Here is a 26853-nt window from a genome sequence, read left to right on the forward strand (position 1 = left end):
TCTCTCTGTTTTTACCACCAAAGTGGATAACCTCACATTTATCCACATTATACTTCATCTGCCATGCATTTGCCCACTCACCTAACCTATCCAAGTCGCTCTGCAGCCTCATAGCATCCTCCTCGCAGCTCACGAAGGTGAACTATTTATATGATAATGTTAAGCATGAAATTGTGCCGGTTCTGATCAATATTTCAGGCATACAAATGCCGGAGTATTGTACAGCACAGGCAAGGAAGATGTATAATGTATTAAGGTTGTAATGCAGCAGGCTGCCGATGCCATGAGCGCCAGTAGGTCCAGAGGACAAGAGCAGGTGCATAGGAATAAGAGAGGAATAGTTAATGATGCTGCTACCGGTTTTAATACCAGAACCTCCATAGTAAATCACTGGATATACAAGGGCTGAATGAAAAGGTGGAACAACTTAAAGGGGTGATGAGGGAACTACTAGAGCGGGCAGAGCAGAATCAGAAAGACCAAGCCAACCTCGGAAAGGAAGGCATGGAATTTCAGTAATCAAGACACATGCCAAAACAATTAATCGTCTAATTGACAGAGAAAAGGAAGATGCCGGAAAGCTCCGACAAGGGCAACTCTGTCACGTTGATGGTTTGTGGATGGTGGGACATATATGACACAACCTCGATCAGATCCAAAAGGGGGAGGTACCAGGCTGGATAGACAGCTCACATCTGGCTCAACTAGCCAAGCTGAAGGGGACACTGGATAACTGCACTCTGAAGGGACTAACCAGAGTACACCCAGCGATCCCAAACTGCCAAATGGGCACAGCTGCGGGAGTGGGGATTGTCTTGATGATCCCTATAGTCACACGAGACTCAGGTCCATTTCCCCTTTATCAACTAGAGAATATCGGGTCGTACGCGACAATGCCTCCCTCCGTTATTACTCAACCGCAGACTCCGCTATCCGTAGAGATTACACGCTGTACGGCGTCTCCCTGACAGGGTGCAGAGGGGCGAGATCACGGTGGGCCCCCACCCGGTGGGACAGGAAGAATTAGATTAGTGGTTTTAATCGAACCGATGGATGCGTTCTGGAAATAGTACCTGCCCCTACACATTTTGCCTGGGCCGGGTACGGAGGCAAAGGGAGATACTGTGTCTCCACCATGGAACGCTCATATCAGTATAACGGCTTGCAATGCCAGATCCCACAACCAAACTTCTGCTTTACACCCTTACAACCCGTTACTATCGGGCAAGCCCGCATTATCCAAGTAAGACGGCGAGGTACCGAAATCATTATCGCTATCGATCAGCTCCATGATCACCTGCAGGACTATGACGAGCCAGAGCAGGCCCCTATCCCCCATTTAGCGGAAGTACTAAGGGAACTAAGACTCAGAGTCGGCCAGTCTGTCAAACTCTACCACCAACTACGGACAAAGATTGAGATACTGGAGAAAGACACCGACACAGAGCTACAGGATGAGTGTTGGTGGAGGAGGGTTTGGAACTGGGAGATGAATGTGAACATCCACCCCTGGATTCGAATGCTATCACATATACTGGTCGGAATACAGCTAGTCCTAGCATTAGCATGGGGAGTCATGGCCTGCTGGTCCTGCAGATATTATGCACAACGGAGGTTTAGCACCAAAGCTCAGATAAGCAAGGAAGTCCGTGTGACAGGCGAGAGGGGCGATTCAAACTATATTAATTTGATCTAAACAACTTTGACTCCTGAAATCGCGTGACTGGCCAGCACGTCAAATCAGGGAATACCAGGTGACACAAAAACATAAATAATATATCAATTAGTGTCGGTTTCAGGGGGCTAGGACTAGCCCCTTTATCGAAAGGGGGGATTGTTGGAGAGCGTTCCCAGAGCAAAGGCAGCTGTGGCATAGTTAGAATTAAATATGCATAATGTTAGAATATGTGTGTATAAAATGGTGGCAGGAAATGTATGAAGATGGCTGCCAGTGATTCAGCAAAGCACCAAGGGAGTGTAGCCAGCAGAGAGGGACCACATTCCTAGCTACTGATAATTGGTGTTTCTTACACAGGAATACACAGAAAAAACGAGCTCAGCAGATGTCTCTAATCAACAGGCTTCCAGGCCCCAGACAAGATGTCCCGGTAGATGGAACAATAGTACTTCTGTAACAGGATTAAGATAAGGAAAGTACCGAAAACAGCACCCCAAGGTCAGTAAGATAAGGGGGGGGCCTGGACAATGACACAAGACCATGAGTAACTTTTAGCAACACATGAGATGATCACGCAGCCACCTAATGTTTATTGGTCTAATTAAATCTATATGTAATCTATAATCAATATGATTGGATAGTGTCCGGCCGAAATGAGCTGATGGAACTGTAGTAAACTGTTGTAAAACATATAAAAATCCATGAAATCCTTTGTTCAGCGGAGAAAGAGGTGCCTGGATGAACCAGTGGCTTCATTTCCCCGCCGGCGTAATAAACCGGTTTGATGTATGGAACTGACCCAGAGTGATGAGTGATTCTTGGAGGGAACATTCGCGCCAACACCCTTTAAAATTGTATAATTTAATTTATATCGCCTCTCCTCATTCTTCCTACCAAAATGTATCACTTCATGTGATACTTCTGTCATGTGATACTTCTGCCATGTGTCTATGTCCTCCTGAAGTATGTTACTATCCTCCTCATTGTTTACTACATTTCGTATCATCTGCAAACTTAGAAATTATGCCCTGTGTCCCCAAGTCCAGGTCATTAATATACATCAAAGAGCAGTGGTCCTAATACCGACCCCTGTGGAACAGCACTGTATACCTCCCTTCAGTCTGAAAAACAAACATTCACTACTATACTACTCTCTGCTATCTGGCCCTTATCCAATTTTGTATCCATGCTGCTACTGTCCCTTCAATTTTGCTAACAAGTCTATTATGTGGTACTTTATCAAGCGCCCTTTTGAAAGTCCATATACATCAAACCTCACTACCCTCATCAATCCTCTCCAATATTTAAAAGAAATCAATCAAATTAGTCAAACAAAATGTGCCTTCAACAAATCTGAGCTGACTTTCATTTATTAGCCCATACTTTTCCAAATGTCAATTCAATTTTGTCCCAGATTATTGTCTCTGAAAGTTCCCTCACCACTGACGTTAGGCTGACTGGCCAGTAATTGCTGGGTTTATCCCTCTCCTCCCTTTTTAAACAGGGGTTTAATATTTGCAATACTCCAATAAGGACAAGTTCTACACAAAATGTCTCCTTCTAGGTAAGAGATGACTGCAAAAGCAACAATTGTGCACACTTCTCCCCTTAATACATTTAGAACTATAGGGAACTAGAAATGATTTTAACAGACTGTTTATTCACTGGCAATTTAAAACTTTGATTGCAAAATCAGAAAATGTTAAGCTCAATACACAGCAGTTCAAACTTTAAAAATGCCAATTACCTTTTATTGTACATTTAATATTGAAGGGTCAAAACTTACAAATTATATATTTTCCAAAGGCGTGACCATGAAGATATTAGTTTATCTGTTCAGACAAAAGATAATACAGCTTATCAAACAGTTCCCTTCATGTAGGCAATGTTAAAAAAATGCTGGTAAAACTGTGTTCATGCAGTACCTATACATTTGTTATGGCTTTTAAGAATATCATGAATTAATACACAGGTCATCAATATATTCTAGATTAAACGATGCTACAAACAGAACCCAGAACAGTTAAAATAAAATAGGACTACTATGTGAAACAAACAGTGGCATGGACATATTTCAACATGAAAACCATTCTGGTAATTTTTTCCACCTTCAACATATACCAGATCATTTTTTTACGTTTTAATTTTTTTTTTTAAAAAAGAGCAAGCACATATCTATGCTTCTTTTAAATAAATGTTCTTTCACATAAAAAGCATTGAACTACATTTATACCGCATATTAACAGCCATTTAATCATCCGAATCTTCAGTTTGATCTCGTGAACGGAAAGGTAATGTGGTCTGTCCTCTTTCAGGATCATGCATACGAAGGATTCTAATTAGACGACTGGCAGGCAAAGAACTGAAACGAGATATTTTAATATATGCAATTATTGAAAAAGCACTCCACCAAACACAAATCAATATTTCCTTTAATTAATTCATGCTGCCGTTGTTATCTCCGGACTCCACTATTCCAATGCTTTCCTGCATGGCCTCCCATCCTCCACCCCCCATAAACTTCATCTCATCCAGCACACTGTTGCCCATATCCTATCCTACATCAAGTCCCACTCACCCTGTCCTCATTGATCTACCTTGGTTCCTGGTTCCCCAATTTTTAAGTTCTCATCCTCGTGTTTAAATTCCTTTTGGGGTGGCAATGATAGTGTCCCAACAATTCTTTTCCCCTGTCACTATGCAGAAGTTATATTGATCATGTTGTTACAAAAATTTAGGAACAGGGAAAAATGGTGATACAGATACAAAGTCTTACTCCAAAAGGTTTAATAAACTGTAATGACGATGTGTGCACTAGGCATACATCTTAACCCCATATAATACATTTCTGTCATTTTATGAAAGGTGAGTTTGTACAGGATCTTGGCTGACGTGAGTAATTTGCTATATTTTCTCTCTAGAACATTGAGAGAGAATGAACAGGTGAATTAATCTAATCTGTGTTCCCTCAAGAAGTTTGAGAGATTACAGACCTAGAGTTGATAGAACTAATTGTTTAAAAACTGTAGGATGTTGAAAAATACAAAACAGAGTTCTGGCTTGTGAAAGGAATCCCAAGGATGCAAAGGCCCAATTTTGAAGCTATACAGCTACAATATACAATAGAATTTGACTGAAAACATTCATACACAGTATCTGACCATCCTCTTTTCCACATTCTTTCTTGTTTGTAGTTTATAGCACTAGAAATTTGCCAGCCTTGCGCCCATTTTTTTGGCGATATTTCACCTTTTTTGACGGAAAAAGGTGTTTACCTAAAATTGGCGAAAGTTGTGCGCCGGCGATTTTGAAATATCGCTGAAAAGCAGACTGCTGGCGTGCCAGACAAAAAAAGCAATATTGACTGTATTCTGTGTAAAAAAAAAACGCCCGAGAAAAGCCTGCATTGCAGACCCAGAAGATCTGCAAAAAAGGTAAGTTAAAGTTTTTATTTTTTAATTCTTTTTCAGCGATTCGCTAGATTTTTGTCTTGTGAATGTTTTGTGATTTTTTATTTTTTGCAATTTTTTTTTGTTTCCCATCCCCCTGCCCCTCCCAGGGCCGGTCTTTATAGGCTCGGACTAAAATTGGCGAGGACTGTGGTTCCCATTGCGAATCCTCGTCCAATGCCAATTTTTACTGTTGGGTGCATTTTTTTTGCCAATTTTAGGCCTTTAAAAAATAGCGGTATTTTTGGCCAAAAATGCCGAAAAAATATCGCTACCTATATCACCAAAGACCAATTTCTAGCCCTAAAGATCTATCAACTATTTCAGTCAATTATAATAGCCACTGGCATAAACCAATTGTTAGTACTCAGTGTTCAAAGGGACATAATTTCTCAAAGAGCTGCATACTCAAAGTGGCTCATCTTCAATGCTTACAAGAATGCAATCGTAGCCAGTATAAGTTGAAGCTTATAACTGGCCCTGCAAACTGAAGGAGGGAGATCAACAAATTCTAACACTGGTTCAGCATTCAGGTAGTTCAATGAGGTGCTGATCTTCAACTGAATGGAATTTGTACCTGTACGGAATTTGTACCTGTACCAACATTCGTCATTTTTATAACTGATTGCAAACTTTTACAGCTAGAGTTTGAAAAAGTTGCAACTGCCTCAAACATCTTCCCAGCTCCAAGATGCAATGGGGAGCATGATTTAAGTTGGTTGTTTGAGCACTCTTGACTGACCTATAAACAGATGTGGTGCACAGAGTAAAGCCATTTTTACATTACAACAAACTCAAAGATCACAATGGACTTGGTTGTTTAATTTAGAACAGGATATATGCTTTAAAGTCACGTCAGGTGACAACACAAACAATTATGAGCAGTCACTGAACAGTATCCGTGGCCTTTGAATAAACAGAAGCTGAAACCAAGTGACAATACTAGTCGAACCATGATTTGATCAATAAATAAATTTAAAACATTTCAGACTGGACGGAAATTGATACAGATGATAAGTAGTAGTATATTCAGTGAACACCTAGGAGCAAAACGTTCTTTTATGGCCATAACATTTCGCATTTTATCAGCCAAATTATTTTCAACACATCAAGTGGCTATTCCTGGTCTTCTGACTATTACAATACTATGTTGTCTAGTTATCATTTTGAATCACTTGCTAATAATTTTGTAAAATTGCAAGGTGCTAAATAGCATGGTCTGACGTGCAGGAGAAAAAGTAGAAGGGCGTTAAAAATTAGGGGTGCCAAAAATATAAGATTATGCAAATGAAACTGTGAGGCGAATAATACTGTGTTTAAATGATTGTATTGGAGCTCGAGATAAGTAAGGGGTCAATGTATAAGTTATGTTTTACTGGAATTGTATAAGTTTCATTTTCCTGGAAAATGAGTACAAGACTCTAGCCTTGAGAGGACATGGCCGGATGAGATAAGGGAAGACAATCCACAGCATGCTGTAAGGCCATGATTCATCATCACCTTAGGTGGTCCCTCGAAATGAAGATAAATTGCTTCCACGCCAAAAAGGGATGAGCTCACAGGTGTTTCGATGAAGGACCTAATATTCCAGGTCCCGAACTACATATTGAAGGGTGGAAGATGCCTGTGCGTGGATTTTTTTTAACGTGTGGTGGCTGTTGCACACCAGCCATCACACGGGCTTGACAGAGCTAGGTCTTGGTCCAGTGGCAAGGAATAACCAAAACGACTGGAAACCAGCTCTGCTGCACGGACTTAGCGCGCACACATATCGCAGTGTGGGCTGGCCTGTGCTGTCCCTGCACCCTCCCATGATTGGTCAATTACAGAAAGCATGTGTAATGGTTGAGAGAAGATTCCTGACAGGTGGGAGATAACAGGAGGGTTGGCCTTTTTCCATGGCTTAAACAAAGAACTCAAAATGAGCATCTAGTTTCAAGGGGAACCTCTATAGGTTAAATGGTCCTGATCATATTCTACACCAGGCCTACCTCTAAAAAGAGAATACAAGGAAGACCTAAAGAGCCCTTAGCGCAGATGGTGTGGCGGAGGGCTCCCAAGGGTGGTTACTCCAATAAACACAATGGGCTCAATTTTCCCCAAAGCCGTTTTTTGAGTACTTGTAGAGTTACGCCCGTTTTTTTTGGGAGCCCAACTACCTAGCTGCCTAGCCTGTCCTTTAGCTTTGGGAATGGAGTCTAAGATCTGTGCCAAAAAGATTGGGTTGCCAGGGTAACAAGGGACACACTGCGGGCTAAGGCTGGAAAGTGAAACATACAACACATTCTGGCCAGCTCACAGAAACCTGCACAAGCACATTGCAGCAGTATACCAGCATTAAATTATTAGAGTTTAAAAGTCTATCCCCCCCCCAACCCGGTGCTGCTCCTAACCCTGGCCAAAAGGCCTCCAGATGCCAGGTGCCAGTTCTCACCTTGACCAAAAGGCCTTCCTCCTCCTAGTGCCGCCCCTAACACCTTGGCCAAAAACCATTCTTCTCCCGATGCCGGTTGCCGCTGCTAGCCCTGGCTGAAAGGCCTCCCTCCTCCCGGTTGCCGCTCCTAACCCTGGCCGAAAGGCTTCCCTCCCCTGCCGGTTGCTGCTCCTAACCCTGGCCGAAAGGCCTCCTCCCCACTCTCTCCCCCTCCCCCTCCCTCTCGCTCTCTGCTGCTGCTGTCCGGGCCGTAGAACTGCATCTGTTGCACTGATTCTCTTACCTGCGCCGATTTTGATAACTGCCCAGAAGGTTTTTCCAGAGGGGTCACATACGCTGTCCGAAGAAACATTGGACCTGGTCAAACTTGCTTAAATGGCCAGAATTGGCGCAGGTGGCAGGTTACAGCTCCAATGAGGTAAAAAATTGTAGCCTAGAAAAAATCCTACCCAGGTGAATTACGCTAGCGCAGAAATTTTGGGGCAACTTGGAGATTTGAATTTACTCAAAAAAAACGGTGCACGCCAAAAAAACAGCGCAGATAACTGGAGAAAATTGAGCCCCATATACCCACCATATTGGTTTGCATTCAATCCTGATTATTTGAGAGACAAGAGATAAGTTAATCTCAACAAGGGAAAATAATTTTGTACCAGGTTCAACTTACTACCATACCAATGTTAGTGCAAAAAGAAAAACCTAAAAGCTGCAGTAAAATATACTCAGATGACTACTTTTAATATACAAATGCACTTTACATGGAAACATACACATTCATGCATGCAATTAAAGAATAGTATATACCTCATACTCTGTGGAGTAAGAAAGATGAACTGACGGTAACGCTGGGAATTTGCCACCTTTAGCATCATGTCCATAGAAATTCTACGATTTACCATATCCTACGATTGAACAGGAATGTAACTATTAATGTAAAAGCAGGTTCACAAGAGCAAAGCACAGAGAAAGCTGCATTTAGCCATTTAATACAGACATAAACCCACAAGAGGGAACCAAATAATTACCAGGAAAGCTGCGAGTTAGTGGAGTCTTCGCATGTAGGAATAAATTCTACATTGAATGACTAAACTGAGTTCTCACCCAATATTTTTTTTAAAGCTTCATCAAGGGAATGCACCATTGACAAATCAAAGAGTTGCTGGATTATATAAAAGTGGTACGCAATTGTCCCTTTAATTTTCTTTCTATGGCTAATTGTGCATCATTGCCAGACTTCCCCAAAGACCGAATAAAGTAGCTCATTTACTTTTATGTACATTAACTATTCTTAAAAAATCAAGGTGCACTTCACACGTCAAGGAGAACGCAGATTTGTCAACAGTTTAAAAAAAAGTCAGGCCTGTTTTTTTAAACTTTTAGCTAGAACACATGTAACCAACCTTGTATGTGTACTATAACATCGCTGAATTTTAGTGCAAGTCATTTCTCTTTGGCACTGTCATCTTAAAAAATTAAGCTGTCCATGATAGCAACAAGGTGTCTGCAACGGAAGGTAGAAACCACTATATAGATAGGTTGACTTTAAAGAGCCAAACCAACAGCCAAGGGGGTTTCTTACTTGATCCTTTCTCAACTTCATGGCTTGTTTCAAATGAATGCCTGACCATACATGTAATAGAATAAACCATGTTAAGGAGGCAGGTCATGGGTTTGATTCAAGACTTTACTTGTCGGTCCCAAAGCTCTCCCAACGTCACATCCACTTCCTATCCATAAGAACATAAGAAATAGGAGTAGGAGTAGGCCATTTGGCCCCTCAAGCCTGCTCCGCCATTCAATAAGATCATGTCTGATCTGATCATGGACTCAGCTCCACTTCCCTGCCGGCTCCTTTATTCCCTTATCGCTCAAAAATCTGTCTATCTCTGCCTTAAATATATTCAATGACCCAGCCTCCACAGCTCTCTGGGGCAGAGGATTCCATAGATTTACAACCCTCAGAGAAGAAATTCCTCCTCATCTCAGTTTTAAATGGGCAGCCCCTTATTCTAAGACTATGTCCCCTAGTTTTAGTTTCTCCGATGTGGAAATATCCTCTCTGCATCCATCTTATCGAGCCCCCTCATTATCTTATGTGTTTCAATAAGATCATCTCTCATTCTTTGGAACTCCAATGTGTATAGTCCCAACCTACCCTCATAAGGCAACTCCCTCATCTCCAGAATCAACCTAGTGAACCTTCTTTGAATAGCCTCCAATGCAATTATATCCTTCCTTAAATAAGGAGACCAAAACTGTATGCAGTACTCCAGGTGTGGCCTCACCAATACCCTGTACAGTTGTAACAGGATTTCTCTGCTTTTATACTCTATCCCCCTTGCAATAAAGGCCAACATTCCATTTGCCTTCCTAATTACTTGCTGTACCTGCATAATAACTTTTTGTGTTTCATGCACAAGGAACCCCAGGTCGGTCTCTCTTCTGCAGCACTTTGCAATTTTTCTCCATTTAAATTATAATTTGCTTTTCTATTATTTCTGCCAAAGTGGATAACCTCACATTTTCCCACATTAAACTCCATCTGCCAAATTTTTGCCCACTCACTTAGCCTGTCTCTATCCCTTTGCAGATTTTTTGTGTCCTCCTCACAATTTGCTTTCCCATCCATCTTTGTATCATCAGCAAACTTGGATACATTATACTCGGTCCCTTCATCAAAGTCATTAATATAGATTGTAAATAGTTGAAGACCCAGCACCGATCCCTCTGGCACCCCACTAGTCACTGTTTGCCAACTGGAAAATGACCCATTTATCCCCACTCTCTGTTTTGTGTTAGTTAACCAATCCTCTATCCATGCTAATATTACCCCCAACCCCGTGAGCTTTTATCTTGTGCAGTAACCTCTTATGTGGCACCTTATCGAATGCCTTCTGGAAATACAAATACACCACATCCACTGGTTCCCCCTTATCCACCCTGCTCGTTACATCCTCAAAAAACTGCAACAAATTTGTCAAACATGATTTCTCTTTCATAAAATTATGCTGACTCTGCTTGATTGAATCATGCTTTTCCAAATGTCCCGCTACTGCTTCCTTAATAATAGACTCCAGCATTTTCCCAACGATAGATGTTAGGCTAACTGGTCTGTAGTTTCCTCCTTTTTTAAATAGGGGCGTTACATTTGTCGTTTTCCAATCTGCTGGGACCACCCCAGAATCCAGTGAATTTTGGTAGATTACAACTAATGCATCCACTATCTCTGCAGCTACTTCTCTTAAGACCCTAGAATGTATGCCATTAGGTCGAGGGGACCTGGCCGCCTTTAGTCCCATTATTTTACCGAGTACTACTTCATTAGTAATAGGGATTGTATTAAGTTCCTCCCTCCCTATAGCCCCTTGATTATCCACTATTGGGATGTTTTTAGTGTCTTCTACCATGAAGATAGATACAAAATATTTGTTCGATGTCTCTGCCATTTCCCTGTTCTCCACTATTAATTCCCCAGTCTCATCCTCCGGGGAACCAACATTTACTTTAGCCACTCTTCTTTTTTATGTACCTGTAGAAACTCTTACTATCTGTTTTTATATTACGTGCTAGTTTACGTTATCATTACGTGCGAATTTGCTTTCATAATCTAAATACCTAAAGAGATATTCCCGTAACAAGTTACACATGCAGATCAATATAGAAGTCTGAACTATAGAAGGCCCAACTATGTCTGCAGATCAAGATTCACAGGGCTGCAGGATTTCAGGTGAAGAGTGTCAAATGCATTTCAAGGGTCAGGATCAGGAGTTAACAGACAAACTTGCACCACTCGTTTACAAGTTACAATCCTCTTTTGGATTGTGCCCTGTGTATGCGTTTTCTTCACTCAAGTCCAGTGGTTGAGCTCTTTTTCTAGGGGAAGAGGATCAAGCTCTGGATAACTGATTAGTTATATTTCATCTGGAATATCACAGAGCAAACAATGGCCAGTGAAATAAAAAGCTTTTCTGGTAGATTTTGGTAATCCATCAAGTCACAGTTCAAGGGAGGCAGTTTATGAGTGTGAAAGCAAAATGTTGAAATTATGTATTACAGACAAAGGAAAGGTGACAAGGACCCAGGATGTATGGTACGTCTGCTTCATGCAGTTCTTCCTTAAGGCTCAAACATGGGGTTCAATAGTAATGGTTAAGAAACAAGAGCCACTTGTATTAACCAAGCAAGAGTTTTTAGTCTCTGCTGTTTGCTGAATGAGTCCCTGACACTCCCTCATTGAGTCGCTTCTGTGTGCAAACAATTGCCAATAAGTCTTTCAAATGGTATAAAGTCAAGAAGACTGGGTCATAAATCAAAGATAAATTAGTTAGCTTTTGATTTCTAAGCAAACGTAGGGAAGGAAGTCTGGCAGTGCAGGCATTTACAGTTGTGAAAATGGAAGATCAACGAGGTCCAACCAAAATCAGTTATCTAAGTTTTGTGCTCATACTAGATTATCTATGTGAAATATAATTATATTTAGTTGTATGCCTGCATCACAAGCACTTAATTTCATCATGCAATAATTTCTCTTAAAACAAGTTTTCACAAGCAATTTCACTATGAGGAGGTTATGTTAGTTCACAATAATATAGAATATTAATGACTGAACATAATCCAACTTTATCCAAGTGGCTTTATACCCACTGTTGAAGTACAAAAGAATGCAACCAACATTTCTAAAAATCTAAAACATGCCAACATACCACTTATTTAGCCAGAAGGCCTATGCCATTAACTATATTGGTTAAAAAGACAGTGCTAGATGACAAAACATATTACTGGAAAAAAAAATCACAAAATATTTTGAACGCTAAAATATTTTCTGTGCATCAGTATTACAGATAAACTGTGTGAGGCTGTAATACTAACTAATGTTCAGCACAGTTTAAAAAATAAACATAACTAGTATAATTTGCAAATATACATTAAAGTTTAATGTGGTGTTCCAAGGCTTCAGCCCAAAAGAATTGCATGCTGGAAATAGATATTTTGTGCTCTAGGACTGGACTGTGACCAAGTTAAAAGCTATGAGTTGCAATAAATGTTGTTACTTTTAAATTTATGAACTGAAAGATTAATTAAGCCTAGACATAAGCATACCATATAAACATCAAACTCATCCAGACAACGGAAAGGAGACTCCATGGTGTCCCACAGGGAGAGGATGAAACATACAGTTGAGAACGAACGTTCACCACCAGAAAGGGATCGCATGTCACTGAGTGCTGCCTTGTCTCCTTCTCCAGGTTGAACCTTTAATAAACAAGAGATTTCCAATAATGTGAAACATAAAAGTAAATCCAGCTAGAAATAACAGAAGAAAAAAAAACATTTTGAGCAAAATGGCTACAAAATGTACAGAGCAACATAATGATGCCTGCAAGGGAAAAAAAAACTGGTATTGATAACATTCCTCCCCTCCACAAAAAAAAGTGCCTTAAATTTGCTTGACACCGAAAAGATCCCTGTTCAATTCACATACATCTACAGGATCTCTTATTTTTTTCAAAATTCGACAGGATAGTTGCACAATGTAAGCATACACAAACAATGTAAGTTGCACAATGTAAGCAACAAAAATTTCAGTGTGGATTTCAGTTGTTTTGTACTAGTTCTGTTGAGGGGTTTTTCATGTCATTTTCTTCATTGATGTAACTATTTAAATATTCAGAATGTCATCAGGTGACTTTTAGGTGTTGCTGCTAACAGTTTATTGAAACAGTTTGAAGTTGGACAAGATTTTTCCTTTTAAGAAAATGCATTTCCTCCTGTTTAACTTTCATGATTCTTTCCTTTGTGTGTTGTCAATTTCCCTACAAAAGGGTTCAAAAACAGAAGTGGAGTCAGATTTGTTTAAACTTGGATCTGCAATGCATTAAGCAGTTTATACCATCAGCCATCTCACCCACACTTTGTCTCAGTTTAATGACTAAAAAGCCATAAGAATCCACCTATATCATTCAGAGTTTTAAAATTCAGAACATCAGATTTAATACTTGCAGGATGGAGCAACAGGAACCCCACACCCACCCGTCTCATAAGTAAGCATCTCTATCAATTCAAGTACATATTGGTGCGGTTTCTCTTTTTCCTATTTTGTGCTTCCACAGAGCCTCTTTGGGTTGGCAGAGATACGTTTGAAGAGTGCCCAACCCTATCTCAACAGGCTAGTAATCAACATTAATTATTTCCATCACTCCAGTGGATGGAAGGAGGAAAGCAATGTTCTCAAATGTGATGAGTCATTTTACTAGTTCAGACCCAAAACAAACAAATTCTGCTATAACACCTCTGTTAATAGCTATGGCAATCATCCGCAATTAGCTTCCATCTGCTTATAGCCAGTATTTATATTCATTAACTATATGGTCCCAAGATAACGGACAAAGAAAATCCTAGCAACAGGTCTTTTTTCAAAATCTCAGTGCCTTGCTTAGCTGAGACTCAGACAAAAAGACATTAAAATACAAGAAATAGTTGTAACATAACACGATGGAGCCCACATTTGTCACACCTCCCACTTAAAATTTCTTATTGCCAGGCTAAATCATAAGTTTTTTTTACTAATATCATAGTGAAAGAATAAATAGCAAAATAAAAAGTTCCAAAATAATAATTTACAAGTGCATCAATTCAAATGTAGTATCCGGTGTTGCTTTGGTGCCCTCTGCTGTCTTGAACACATCTTTTTTTAAACATTACACTATATTTCTCAGTTTAGTGTAGAGGTTTTTATATCCCCAATTGTCTCTCTTCCCAACCTTATAGGATATGGCAAGGGGGCGACACTAAAAATATCTCAACAGTGGATAGTCAAGGGGCTATGTGGGCGGGGCGGGGAAGGAACTTAACACAATCACAATCACTAATGAGGTGGTACTCAGTAAGATAATGGGATTAAAGGCAGATAAATCCCCTGGACCTGATGGCGTGCATCCCTAGGGTCTTGAGAAGTAGCGGCAGGGATACCGGATGCATTGGTTGTAATTTACCAAAATTCCCTAGATTCTGGGAAGGTCCCAACAGATTGGAAAACTGCAAATGTAACGCCCCTATTTAAAAAAAGAGGCAGACAAAAAGTAGGAAACTATAGACCAGTTAGCCTAACATTTGTGGTTGGGAAATGTTGGAATCCATTATTAAAGAAGCAGTAGCAGGACATTTGGAAAAGCATAATTCAGTCAGGCAGAGTCAGCATGGATTTATGACAAATTTGCTGGAATTCTTTGAGGATGTAATGAATAGGGTGGATAAAGGGGAACCAGTGGATGTGGTATATTTGGACTTCCAGAAGGCATTTGACAAGGTGCCACATAAAAGGTTACTGCACAAGATAAAAGTTCATAGGGTTGGAGGTAATATATCAGCATTGAGGATTGGCTAACTAACAGAAAACAGAGAATCGGGATAAATGGTTCATTCTCAGGTTGGCAATTAGTAACTAGTGGGGTGCCGCAGGAATCAGTGCTGGGACCCCCGCTATTTGCAATCTATATTAATGACTTGGATGAAGGGACCGAGTGTAATGTAGCTAAGTTTGCTGACGATACAAAGATGGGAGGAAAAGCAATGTGTGAGGAGGACACAAACAACCTGCAAAAGGACAGACAGGCTAAGTGAGTGGGCAATTCTCATTAATTGTCCATTTTATATAAAAATTCACATCAACTCTACTAAGAAAAGCTTGGCTTCAGTGGAATATAGAATTTCCTGGTTATTTCCATGCCAGTCAGAACCCAACAGGACAAATTTATTCCACTTGTGCTATGGCAGAATCTTAAGATGGCCTGGGCTCAGTGATAGAAACATAGAAAATAGGTGCAGGAGTAGGCCATTCGGCCCTTCGAGCCTGCACCACCATTCAATATGATCATGGCTGATCATTCACCTCAGTACCCCTTTCCCGCTTTCTCTCCATACCCCTTGATCCCTTTAGCCGTAAGGGCCACATCTAACTCCCTCTTGAATATATCCAGTGAATTGGCATCAACGACTCTCTGCGGTAGGGAATTCCACAGGTTAACAACATGCTGAGTGAAGAAGTTTCTCCTCATCTCAGTCCTAAGTGGCCTACCCATTATCCTCAGACTGTGTCCCCTGATTCTGGACTTCCCCAACATCGGGAACATTCTTCCCGCATCTAACCTGTCCCGTCCCGTCAGAATCTTATACGTTTCTATGAGATCCCCTCTCATCCTTCTAAACTCCAGTGTATAAAGGGCCCAGTTGATCCAGTCTCTCCTAATATGTCAATCCAGCCATCCCTGGAATCAGTCTGGTGAACTTTCGCTCATTCCCTCAATAGCAAGAACGTCCTTCCTCAGATTAGGAGACCAAAACTTAACACAATATTCCAGGTGAGGACTCACCAAGGCCCTGTACAATTGCAGTAAGACCTCCCTGCTCCTATACTCAAATCCCCTAGCTATGAAGGCCAACATGCCATTTGCCTTCTTCACCGCCTGCTGTACCTGGATGCCAACTTTCAATGACTGATGAACCATGACAGCCAGGTCTCGTTGCACCTCCCCTTTTCCTAATCTGCCGCCATTCAGATAATATTCTGCCTACGTGTTTTTGCCACCAAAGTGGATAACCTCACATTTATTCACATTATACTGCATCTGCCATGCATTTGCCCACTCACCGAACCTGTCCAAATCACCCTGCAGCCTCTTAGCATCCTCCTCACAGCTCACCACCGGCACCCAGTTTAGTGTCATCTGCAAACTTGGAGATATTGCACTCAATTCCTTCATCCAAATCATTAATGTATATTGTGAAGAGCTGGGGTCCCAGCACTGAGCCCTGCGGTACTCCACTAGTCACTGCCTTCCATTCCGAAATTGACCCGTTTATCCCGGCTCTCTGCTTCCTGCCTGCCAACCAATTCTCTATCCACGCCCGTACATTACCCCCAATACCATGTGCCTTGATCTTGTACACCAATCTCCTATGTGAGACCTTGTCAAAGGCCTTTTGAAAGTCCAAATACACCACATCCACTGGTTCTCCCTTGTCCACTCTACTAGTTACATCCTCAAAAAATTCCAGAAGGTTCGTCAAGCATGATTTCCCTTTCATAAATCCATGCTGACTTGGACCGATCCTGTCACCTCTTTCCAAATGCGCTGCTATTTCATCCTTAATAATTGATTCCAACATTTTCTCTACTACTGATGTCAGGCTAACTGTATAATTATCCATTTTCTCTCTCCCTCCTTTTTTAAAAAGTGGTGTTACATTAGCTACCCTCCAGTCCATAGGAACTGATCCAGAGTCGATAGACTGTTGGAAAATGATCAACGCATCCACTATTTACTATGGAGTATAATGTTGGAAAGTTTGCTGAGATGGGAGGAAAAGCAATGTGTGAGGACACAAGAAATCTGCAAAAGGACATAGACAGGATGAGTGAATGGGCAAAAATTTGACAGATAGAGTATAATGTTGGAAAGTGTGAGGTCATGCACTTTGGCAGAAAAAAAAAATCAAAGAGCAAGTTATTATTTAAATGGAGAAAAATTGCAAAGTGCTGCAGTACAGCAGGACCTGGGGGCTCTGGTACTTGAAACACAAAAGGTTAGAATGCAGGTACAGCAAGTGATCAGGAAGGCCAATGGAATCTTGGCCTTTATTGCAAAGGGGATAGAGTATAAAAGCAGGGAAGTCTTGCTACAGTTATACAGGGTATTGGTGAGACCACACCTGGAATATTGCATGCAGTTTTGGTTTCCATATTTAAGAAAGGATATACTTGCTTGAGAGTCAGTTCAGAGAAGGTTCACTAGGTTGATTCCGGGGATGAGGAGGTTGACTTATGACGAAAGGTTGAGTAGGTTGGGCCTCTACTCATTGGAATTCAGGAGACTAAGAGGTGATCTTATCGAAACGTATAATATTATGAGGGGGCTTGACAAGGTGGATGCAGAGAGTATGTTTCCACTGATAGGAGAGACTAGAACTAGGGGGCATAATCTTAGAATAAGGGCCGCCCATTTAAAACTGAGATGAGGAATTTCTTCTCTCAGAAGGTTGTAAATCTGTGGAATTCGCTGCCTCAGAGAGCTGTGGAAGCTGGGTCATTGAATAAATTTAAGACAGAGATAGACAATTTCTTAACCGATAAGGGAATAAGGAGTTATGGGGAGCGGGCAGGGAAGTGGACCGGAGTCCATGATTGGATCAGCCATAATCATATTAAATGGCGAAGCAGGTTCGAAGGGCCGTATGGTCTACTCCTGCTCCTATTTTTTATGTCAAAAACTATGTAATAATGAAGACTTTTTTTAATGCCCAATGAAGTGGTTAGATGCACCAAGGAATTAATTTCATACCTACTGGAAGAATCCAACTAGAAATTCTACAACTAAAGAACAAAAGTTAGCCTGCAACTTCTTTCAATAAATTATACTGGCCCTAAAAATGCAGTGTCTGCGACTGCAGACTCTGAATACGCCATCGTATTCCCTTTGAAATGCCCTGAAAGTTCGGGATTTCTGCATGCACTTGCGCATCTCAACACAGGCGCCGACAGACCATCTACGGGGGGCCCCGAAAAAGCAAGAGTTGGGCTATTTTTGCAGCGACTGGCTAGCAATTACCTGCATAAGTCTTATGGTTGATGCAAGCAGGCAAAGAGCTTGCTTGCATCAACTTAAGGGGGTATCTAAGGCTTAAATTAAACATTTTCATATCTGAAATTATGCACATACAAAATGAGCTATTGCAAATATTAGCTTGGATTAGTTTCAATGATGTATTAAATTATCAAAATTTTTTAATTTGTATTGTGGTTGGTGCAATGAAGGTAATTATGAATAAAATTCTCATTCTATACATCGTTTAATTATTAGATTTGGGGATTCCATTGCATATAATTAGGAGATTCCCTTCGTAAATGATAGAAATTTAATTCTGCTTATTGATTGGAGGACCGGGCCCATATGACCCAGGTACGCTTCTGAAACACCTGTGTCCCTGGTCCATTACGCTGCCCTCTGCATCGAGGTCTTAGACTGTAAATTTTCACAGCCTAGGTGCCAGCAGGTACTTTCAGAATTGCTTCGCGGGTCGGAATTACGCCTGCAACTGCAATTTCTAGCCCATTGTGAAGACTGAGTCAAACTAGTACATTTGCATCAAGAAAGAGAGAAACACAATTATAAATAACAGACTGGAGGGGGATAAAAAGGTACATCAAGTTAGTATAAAAAAATTAACAAAATATTAACAAAACTGACTTCACTGCCTAATCTGTTGCTCTGTCCCAATGCACTTACTATTTGAACCTATACAAAACTTGGCTTCAATATAATCTGCAGTGGGAATGATCCATTTGTTATTGTGACCTCTCCAGTTTCATGAAATCACAATATTTTTCCCCTGATGATCAGTTTTCAAATGTTAATGGCTATTAAGATAAGAGATGATTTCTGTTATAGGATTGTTATTTAAATTAGTAGAAAATTGCAGCTTAAGGAGTAAATTTGATATATGAGGTTGCTAATAAGTAGATGACAAAGGAAACTATGATGAATTAATAAAAGAAAACTATTTTTTGTTTAAAAAGAATCATGGGCCACCAGTACAGTATTAACAGGTTTAATCAACGAGTAAATATGTATTACACATTGATCTCTATTTTATTTTTACTGCTTGCACATAAAAGAATACAGCCGACATTTCATGAAGTTCCCAATGAGTAAGTGACATTTTAACTAGATAAAGTAAGGATAATATTTACAATCGCTCGAATGATTCATGGGCTATGTACTAATAATAAACGAGGACATGGCCAGAAAATGTTATGCTAGATTGAATAGGCAGAATTTGACTTTCATTAACAGAGCCACTCCATTTAAAATCGGAGATTAGTCTTCAACAGTTGGAAAAACAGTGAAAGAATGTACTTCCATTTATATAGCACCTTTCACATCCTCAGGACAGCCCAAAGTGCTTCACAGCCAATGAAGTACTTTTGAAGTGTGGTCACTGTTGTAGTGTAGAGAAACACAGCAACCAATTTGCACATAGCAAGGTTCCACAAACAACAGTGAGATAAATGAACCCGTTTTAATGATGTTGGAAGAGGGATAAATATTGGCCAGGACCGAGAGAAGTCCCATGCAGTACTCTGAATAGTGCCAGCGGATCTTTTGCAAGCATCTCACAGTGCAGCACATCCTCAGTATGCCGACTCAGAGTAGAGTATAGAAGGTGGTACCAGTGGGGCCATATTAACGTGGCCGCTATGGTCTCCATTCTGCTGTTAAACTTCTGTTCCTTGAGCATTTTGTGAGACTTCTCAATCAGAAGAGTGATGGACAACCTCCTTACATGTTGTTAACACTGCTGACTCTCAAATATCCCTAGCCTTTGCCAGAGATCAGTAAAACGCATCTTAAATATGAATATCAAAAGGTTTGAGATTTAATTCAAGATTTTTTTGATGGAAGTTCAGTGCTCCATTCTCCCAGTTTGATCATTATAAGCTCACAATTTAATTGCAGTATTGACCAATGTATGTTCACCCTTGATAAGATCCTGAAGGTATACCCATCATAACTGACCAGTCAATTGCAAGGCTAAATCCAAATGTAATCTTCAATATTTCTGATCACAATATTTCTGATTTTGTTCCGGATTTGTGGAGCCATCTCCTATTATATAGCACCCATTATACATCTGCACTTATTTTAAAAAAAGCCTCAGAATAAATTGTAAATAACTCACTGCAATTGAAAGGGTCGCATTCTTATGATCAAAGCTCATTTTCCCATGGTAACCTCGCTGAGATAGCATAGAATCAAAATAATACTTGCAGCGAAGAGAAATGTACCTATTTAATTCAAGCATAAAAAGAAAACAAATGTGACTCACAGCTCCATAATACAGCAGACACGACACACATGCAGACCTTCAATTATTCTTTCAAGGAGCACAGTATCGGATTGCTAGAATTAGCTACGTTTCATAAATATGATGGATATCGAGAATTTGGGGGAGCCATCACCATACTATCACAAGGCACTCATCTCCTGGGTTGTGTCATTTCCACCATTCTTACTTCCAGCAAGCAATTGTCCTCAGAAGCTGCTACTGGAATACGGGAAATGAAAGAGCAAGGAAAAAGGAACAGTGGTGTGACATTGTCTACATTGAAGAGGCTACATAAATACAAATTGTTATAGATTAAGCTTGGTATTAACTTCTCTAATTCTGTCACAGTAAATAGACTAGTTTAACTCTCAATTCATACTTGTTACATGGTTTCCAATATTAGTCACCTGTTCTTGGGCAGTTAATTAAGAGGAATCAAGTACAAATACTAATTAAGTTCAGGTGTGTGTCTGATCGACAGCTTTTTGAATTCAACATCATTAATCATTTATATAGCATCTTTAATGTAGAAAAATGCCGCAAGACATTTCAGGCATAATCAAAACATTTAACAGCAGGCCAAGGAGATATTTGGAGGGACTTGGTCAAAGCTGGGTTTTAAGGAGCATCTTAAAAGGAAAAGCTGGAGGGAATTCCAGAGTACTTGGCCTAGGTGGCTGACTGCCTAGCCGGTAATGGATGGGGGGAGGGTGAGGCAATAGAAGTCAGCGTCAGAGGAACAGAGAATTCAAGGCCGGTAGTTGTAGAACTGGAGAAAATTACTGAGATAGGGAGGTGTGTCAGCATGGAGGTATTTAAATACAAGGATGATAAATTTTAAATGAGAGATTGGGGGTATTGGGAACAATCCAAGTCAACAAAACAAGGAGTGATGATCAAACAGAACTTGCTGCGGGATAGAATTTAGGTAGCAGAGATTTGGATGAGTTTTAGTTTAGAGGTGCAGGATGGGAAGCTAGCCAGGAGAGCATTTCGTTAGTCGAGTCTAGAAATGACAAAGGCCTGGATGAGGGTTTCAGACACAGTGAGGCAGGGAAAAGGTAGATGATGTCACGTAGATGGAACTAGGCAACGTTTGTGACAAAAAGGATTCGAGTCAGAAGCGCACTTTCAAGATCAAATTAGGACGGCAAGTTTGTTAGCAGTCTGTATTAACCGAAGACAGTCTGGGGGAGGAGGTCGGGGGGTAAATGGAGCAAGCATGCAGAGTTTATGGCAGAGACTGAGGATCACAGGGTTGGTCTTCCCAATGTTTAGCTGGAGGAAATTGCAGTTCATCCAAGACTGGACAAGCTGTCTGACAGCAAAGGCCGTCGAAGGGATGAGAGGCACATAGAACTATGGGACAGATGCACAGGTCTTTAATAGCAGGTTTACAGATGGGGAAAAAAAAGCCATTAAAAAGGCAAATGGGATTCTGGGTTTTACATACATTAATAAAAAATACAAAAGCAAAGCACGAGGCAATGGTTCGGCTAGACATGTATTGCATGCAGTTCCAGGCATTATATTATAGAAAGGATACTGAAGGCATAGAACAGGTACAATGTAGGATGGTATCAGAGATTAGAAATATTTCAGATACAGACTTGAAAAATTAGGCTGTATTCACTGGTCAATGACCAGAGATCTGTTGTTACATAGAGAATGCTAGGAACATTAGGGTCAGCCCTAAACAGTCATATCTGAATAATACACCACATCTTCCAGACCTTGCAAACATTACAAAATAACTAATTGAGAATCCATCTCGAGTAAATTGCACTAATCCATTTTATATGAAAACACAAAAACATGTTTTTGTGGAATACTCTAGCTTAAGGTTAAAAGGTTACATAAATGATAAAGCACTCTAAGATTTGAGATGCTTTACATGCTACTAGGAAAATGGATATGCTGCCTGTGGAATGCAACTGATCAGAGCCGCAAGTGTAAGTTGCAAGACTTGATTAACTACGTGAAATTTTGTTCAATTGTGGTGAATGGGAAATTTCAAAGCTTTATCTGTGGTTGCTCTGTCACTCTGGAGTGAATTAGGTGGAGTCAGTTATAGGAATTGTTGAACATGGTCTGAATAGAAGCAAGACTGGTAGCCTTTTCTTGTTCTATACTTAATTCTTTCATAATATTCTAAAATCTTTTAGTACAACAATTTTAAAATTGAGAAACTAATGTAAAGGACCAAGATTCAGTGCAGGGAACTAACAAGAACAAGGAAAATCAGGAAGCAGTGACTAGGAGGTTCAAACTAGGATTTCAAAAGAAAGATGAACTTGCATTTATACAGCATCTTTAAGAACCTCATGACATTCCAAAGTTCTTCACTGATAATGAACTAATATAGTCACTGTGATAACCAATGTTCCTTCTTACCCTTTTTTGGGCTGCACGACCCATTCAAAAATCTGCGCATGTGCGGTTTTGCATTAAAAGCCAGTGGGCCGGCTGTGCGGGAGCTCTATAACACTGTGTGGCCGTGTGGCTTAAAGGAACATTACTTAGAACATAAGGAACCGTGACATACCAATTTGCGCACAAGGTACCAAAAACAGCAATGAGATAAATGATCAGATAATCTGATGTTGGTTGAGGGATAAATATCGACCAGGACATCAGGAGAACTTCTCTTCAGTTCTTCCAATAGTGCCATGGGATCTTTTACATCCACTTGGGTAGACAGGGTCTCGATTTAACATCAGCCAAAAGATAGCACCTCCGACACTTGCAGTGAAGTGTCAGCCTGGATTATGTGCTCAAATCCTAGATTAGGACTTGAATCCACGACCTTGTGACTCGAGACAATTGTGCTACCACTAAGCCAAGGTGTCAACCTTGATTCATTGGCTCTTGCTTTTGTAGTTGTTACAATGTATGTAAAACCCAGAATCCCATTTTTTGTTCAGTTTATTGAGGGGAAAATGTTTTCATCAAGTTAACTAACTAAACAAATTGTCCAAAATACATGTACTAGTTTATAACTCAATAGCTGCATCACAACAAAACTTTAAAACTCTAAATCAAAATAAGTCTTCGCAGTTATAATGGCATTTTACAAGGATTTTTAAGCACTAAAAATGGAATACAAAGGGTGGAAGTTATGCTGCAGTTTGTGTAAAGCTCTGGTGAGATTATATCTGGAGCACTGCATTCAGTTCTGGGCACTGTAGCTCAGGAAGAATACACGGGCCTTGGAGAGAGTGCAGAGCAGATTCACTTGTATTATACGTGGGCTAAATTATGAGAAAAGGTTGTATCGACTAGGCTTGTATTCCCTGAGTGTGGAAGATTAAAGGGTGCTCTAACTGAAGTGTTTATGATTAAAGGATTTGGTAGGGTAGATAGAGGGGAACTATTTTCTCTGGTGTGGGAGTCCAGAAGGAGAAATAATTTTAAAATTAGAGTTAGGCCTGTCAAGGGGTGAATTCAGTAAGCACTGCTTCACATAAAGGGTAGTTGAAATCTGGAACTCTCCCCCACAAAAATCTGTTGAAGCTACGTCATTTGAAAATTTCAAAACTGAGAACGATAGATTTGTGTTAGTATTAGGGGATTATAGAACCAAAGTGGGCAAATGGAGTTGAGATAAAATTATCTAATTGAATGGTGGAACAGCCTCGAGGGGCTGAATGGTCTCTACCCCTGTTCCTAAATTCACATCAAGACAAGAAATCAATGTGAAATGCAATGTACAAAACAGTTGAAGAGCACTTCAACTCAGCTAGACTACATGACCAAACCAAGCAGTGGGAAAAAACTTTCAAGTGTTGGATATCTGAAATAAGAATGGTAACAATGGAAATACACAGCAGGTTTACATAAGAACATAAGAAATAGGAGCAGGAGTAGGCCATACGGCCCCTCGAGCCTGCTCTGCCATTTATTATGATGATAGCTGATCCGATCATGGACTCAGGTCGACTTCCCTGCCCGCTCTCCATAACCCCTTATTCCCTTATCGGTTAAGAAACTGTCTATTTCGGTCTTAAATTTATTCAATGTCTCAGCTTTCACAGCTCTCTGAGGCAGCGAATTCCACAGATCCACAGCCCTCAGAGAAGAAATTTCTCCCCATCTCAGTTTTAAATGGGCGGCCCCTTATTCTAAGATCATGCCCTCTAATTCTAGTCTCCCCCATCAGTGGAAACATCCTCTCTGCATCCACCTTGTCAAACCCCCTCATAATCTTATATGTTTCGATAAGATCACCTCTCATTCTTCTTAATTCCAATGAGTAGAGGCCCAACCTACTCAACCTTTCCTCATAAGTCAACCCCCTCATCTCTGGAATCAACCTTGTGAACCTTCTCTGAACTGCCCCCAAATATGAAAACCAAAACTGCACGCAATATTCCAGGTGTGGCCTCACCAATACCCTGTACAACTGTAGCAAGACTTCCCTGCTTTTATACTCCATCCCCTTTGCAATAAAGGCCAAGATTCTATTGCCCTTCCTGATCACTTGCTGTACCTGCTTACTAACCTTTTGTGTTTCATGCACAAGTACCCGCAGGTCCTGCTGTACTGCAGCACTTTGCAATATTTCTCCATTTAAATAATAACTTGCTCTTTGATTTCTCCTGCCAAAGTGCATGACCTCACACTTTCCAACATTATACTCCATCTGCCAAATTTTTGTCCACTCACTTAGCCTGTCTATGCCCTTTTGCAGATTTTTTGTGTCCTCCTCACACATTGTTTTTCCTCCCATCTTTGTATCATCAGCAAACTTGGCAACGTTACAATCAGTCCCTTCCTATAAGTCGTTAATATAGATTGTAAATAGTTGGGGTCCCAGCACTGATCCCTGCGGCACCCCATTGGTTACTGATTGCCAACCCGAGAATGAACCATTTATCCCGACTCTCTGTTTTCTGTTAGTTAGCCAATCCTCTTTCCATGTTAATATATTACCCCAACCCCGTGAACTTTTATCTTGTGCAGTAACCTTTTATGTGGCACCTTGTCAAATGCCTACATAAGAAACAGTAACCTATCTTTTCCCCGTACATATGCTGACAGACCTGCAGTGTATTTCCAGAATATTAAGGGCAAATGCTGAAAATCCACTGTACTAAATCCAGTACATCTGAAACTTGCATAGCACTCAAACCAGTCTTTGCCAATCTGCTCTATCAGCTTACTGACACCAATCTCTTGCACTCCTTGGGCTTGTAGATCCAAATTCTCCAGTTTTAGTACTCTAGTTTCCTCCAAGACTCAGACTACCATTATGCACCAAAAGCTAAGTACAAACACGATAATGAATTTGTGCAGACCTGCGAACTCAAATTTGAAGGAAACTACAGCATGGCTGAGTAGAGCAAGTATAACACTGCAGTCCTTACTAGAACAGCACAAGTGAAAAGATTTTTCATTGAGGAATGAAATGCACCTGTAACAGTTAACAAGTTCAAAACAATTGTACCAGGTTAACTGAGTCAATTACCTCCTGAATATTTTATATGCTTTGTGCCTTTCCTCCATTATTTTATCAAGCAGCTGCATAAACTTCTTCAGGTTCTTGATCTGGCTTTTAACGTTTTTGTACGTTTCCAAAACATCAAAGTATTGCCTGTTCAAAAACCAATTATAAATATAATTGAACCAATGCTAGCAATGCACAAAATCTCAGGATCACATTCATTTGAACAGGAGTTAGCACACACAAATAATCTATTCAAGAGTCTACTGTAAAATGGAAATCAATCTATACAAGAGTATATGTTACATTTAAATCCATAAATGTACAAAATTGGCCAAAAATGTTCTCTTAATTAGAATAGACATTGCAACTTAAGATTCAGAACACCCAAGTATTTGTTAAAAGCAAAATACCACGGATGCTGGAAATCTGAAATAAAAACAGAAAATGCTCGAATTATTCAGCAGGTCAGGCAACATCTGTGCAGAAAGAAACAGAGATAACGTTTCAAGTCGATGACCTTTCATCTTTCTGCTTTTATGTATTGTCAACATTTATTTCAGTTTTGTATTGTAGCAATGTTGGTGTTGATTTAAGTTCTACTACTTCAATAAATGAGCAATAATCTTATGTAGTCTTGATCAGAATTTCATGATCGACTAACATTCTGCAGAAAACATTCTTTTGCCACTGCATAGATTGGCGAATGATACTGAAGGGGTTGACTGTGGAGGGGCAATGGCAGACATTTAGAGACCGCATGGATGAACTACAACAATTGTACATTCCTGTCTGGCGTAAAAATAAAAAAGGGAAGGTGGCTCAACCGTGGCTATCATGCGAAATCAGGGATAGTATTAAAGCCAAGGAAGTGGCATACAAATTGGCCAGAAATAGCAGTGAACCTGGAGACTGGGAGAAATTTAGAACTCAGCAGAGGAGGACAAAGGGTTTGATTAGGGCAGGG

At 40.3% G+C, this 26853-nt stretch overlaps 1 protein-coding gene across 5 annotated transcripts in view; it reads right to left on the reverse strand.

The window, feature by feature from the left end:
• Positions 1–3387: 3387 nt before the first annotated feature.
• The window catches only part of LOC139267159 (structural maintenance of chromosomes protein 6-like), a 101293-nt gene continuing 77827 nt past the window's right edge, over positions 3388–26853 (reverse strand). For 4 of the 5 annotated variants that reach the window (XM_070885041.1, XM_070885042.1, XM_070885043.1 and 1 more), the window contains 5 exons: positions 25911–26036; positions 20297–20402; positions 12662–12814; positions 8366–8463; positions 3388–4040 (listed from right to left, as the gene is read on the reverse strand). In XM_070885041.1, coding sequence (XP_070741142.1) covers positions 3929–4040; positions 8366–8463; positions 12662–12814; positions 20297–20402; positions 25911–26036 — 595 coding nt within the window. In that variant the 3' untranslated portion in view covers positions 3388–3928. Of the gene's footprint in view, positions 4041–8365; positions 8464–12661; positions 12815–20296; positions 20403–25910; positions 26037–26853 lie in introns of those variants that run through there. The other variant, XM_070885045.1, reaches the window with a different exon arrangement.

Source organism: Pristiophorus japonicus, chromosome 7 (assembly GCF_044704955.1).
Source record: "Pristiophorus japonicus isolate sPriJap1 chromosome 7, sPriJap1.hap1, whole genome shotgun sequence".
Classification (NCBI taxonomy): domain Eukaryota; kingdom Metazoa; phylum Chordata; class Chondrichthyes; family Pristiophoridae; genus Pristiophorus; species Pristiophorus japonicus.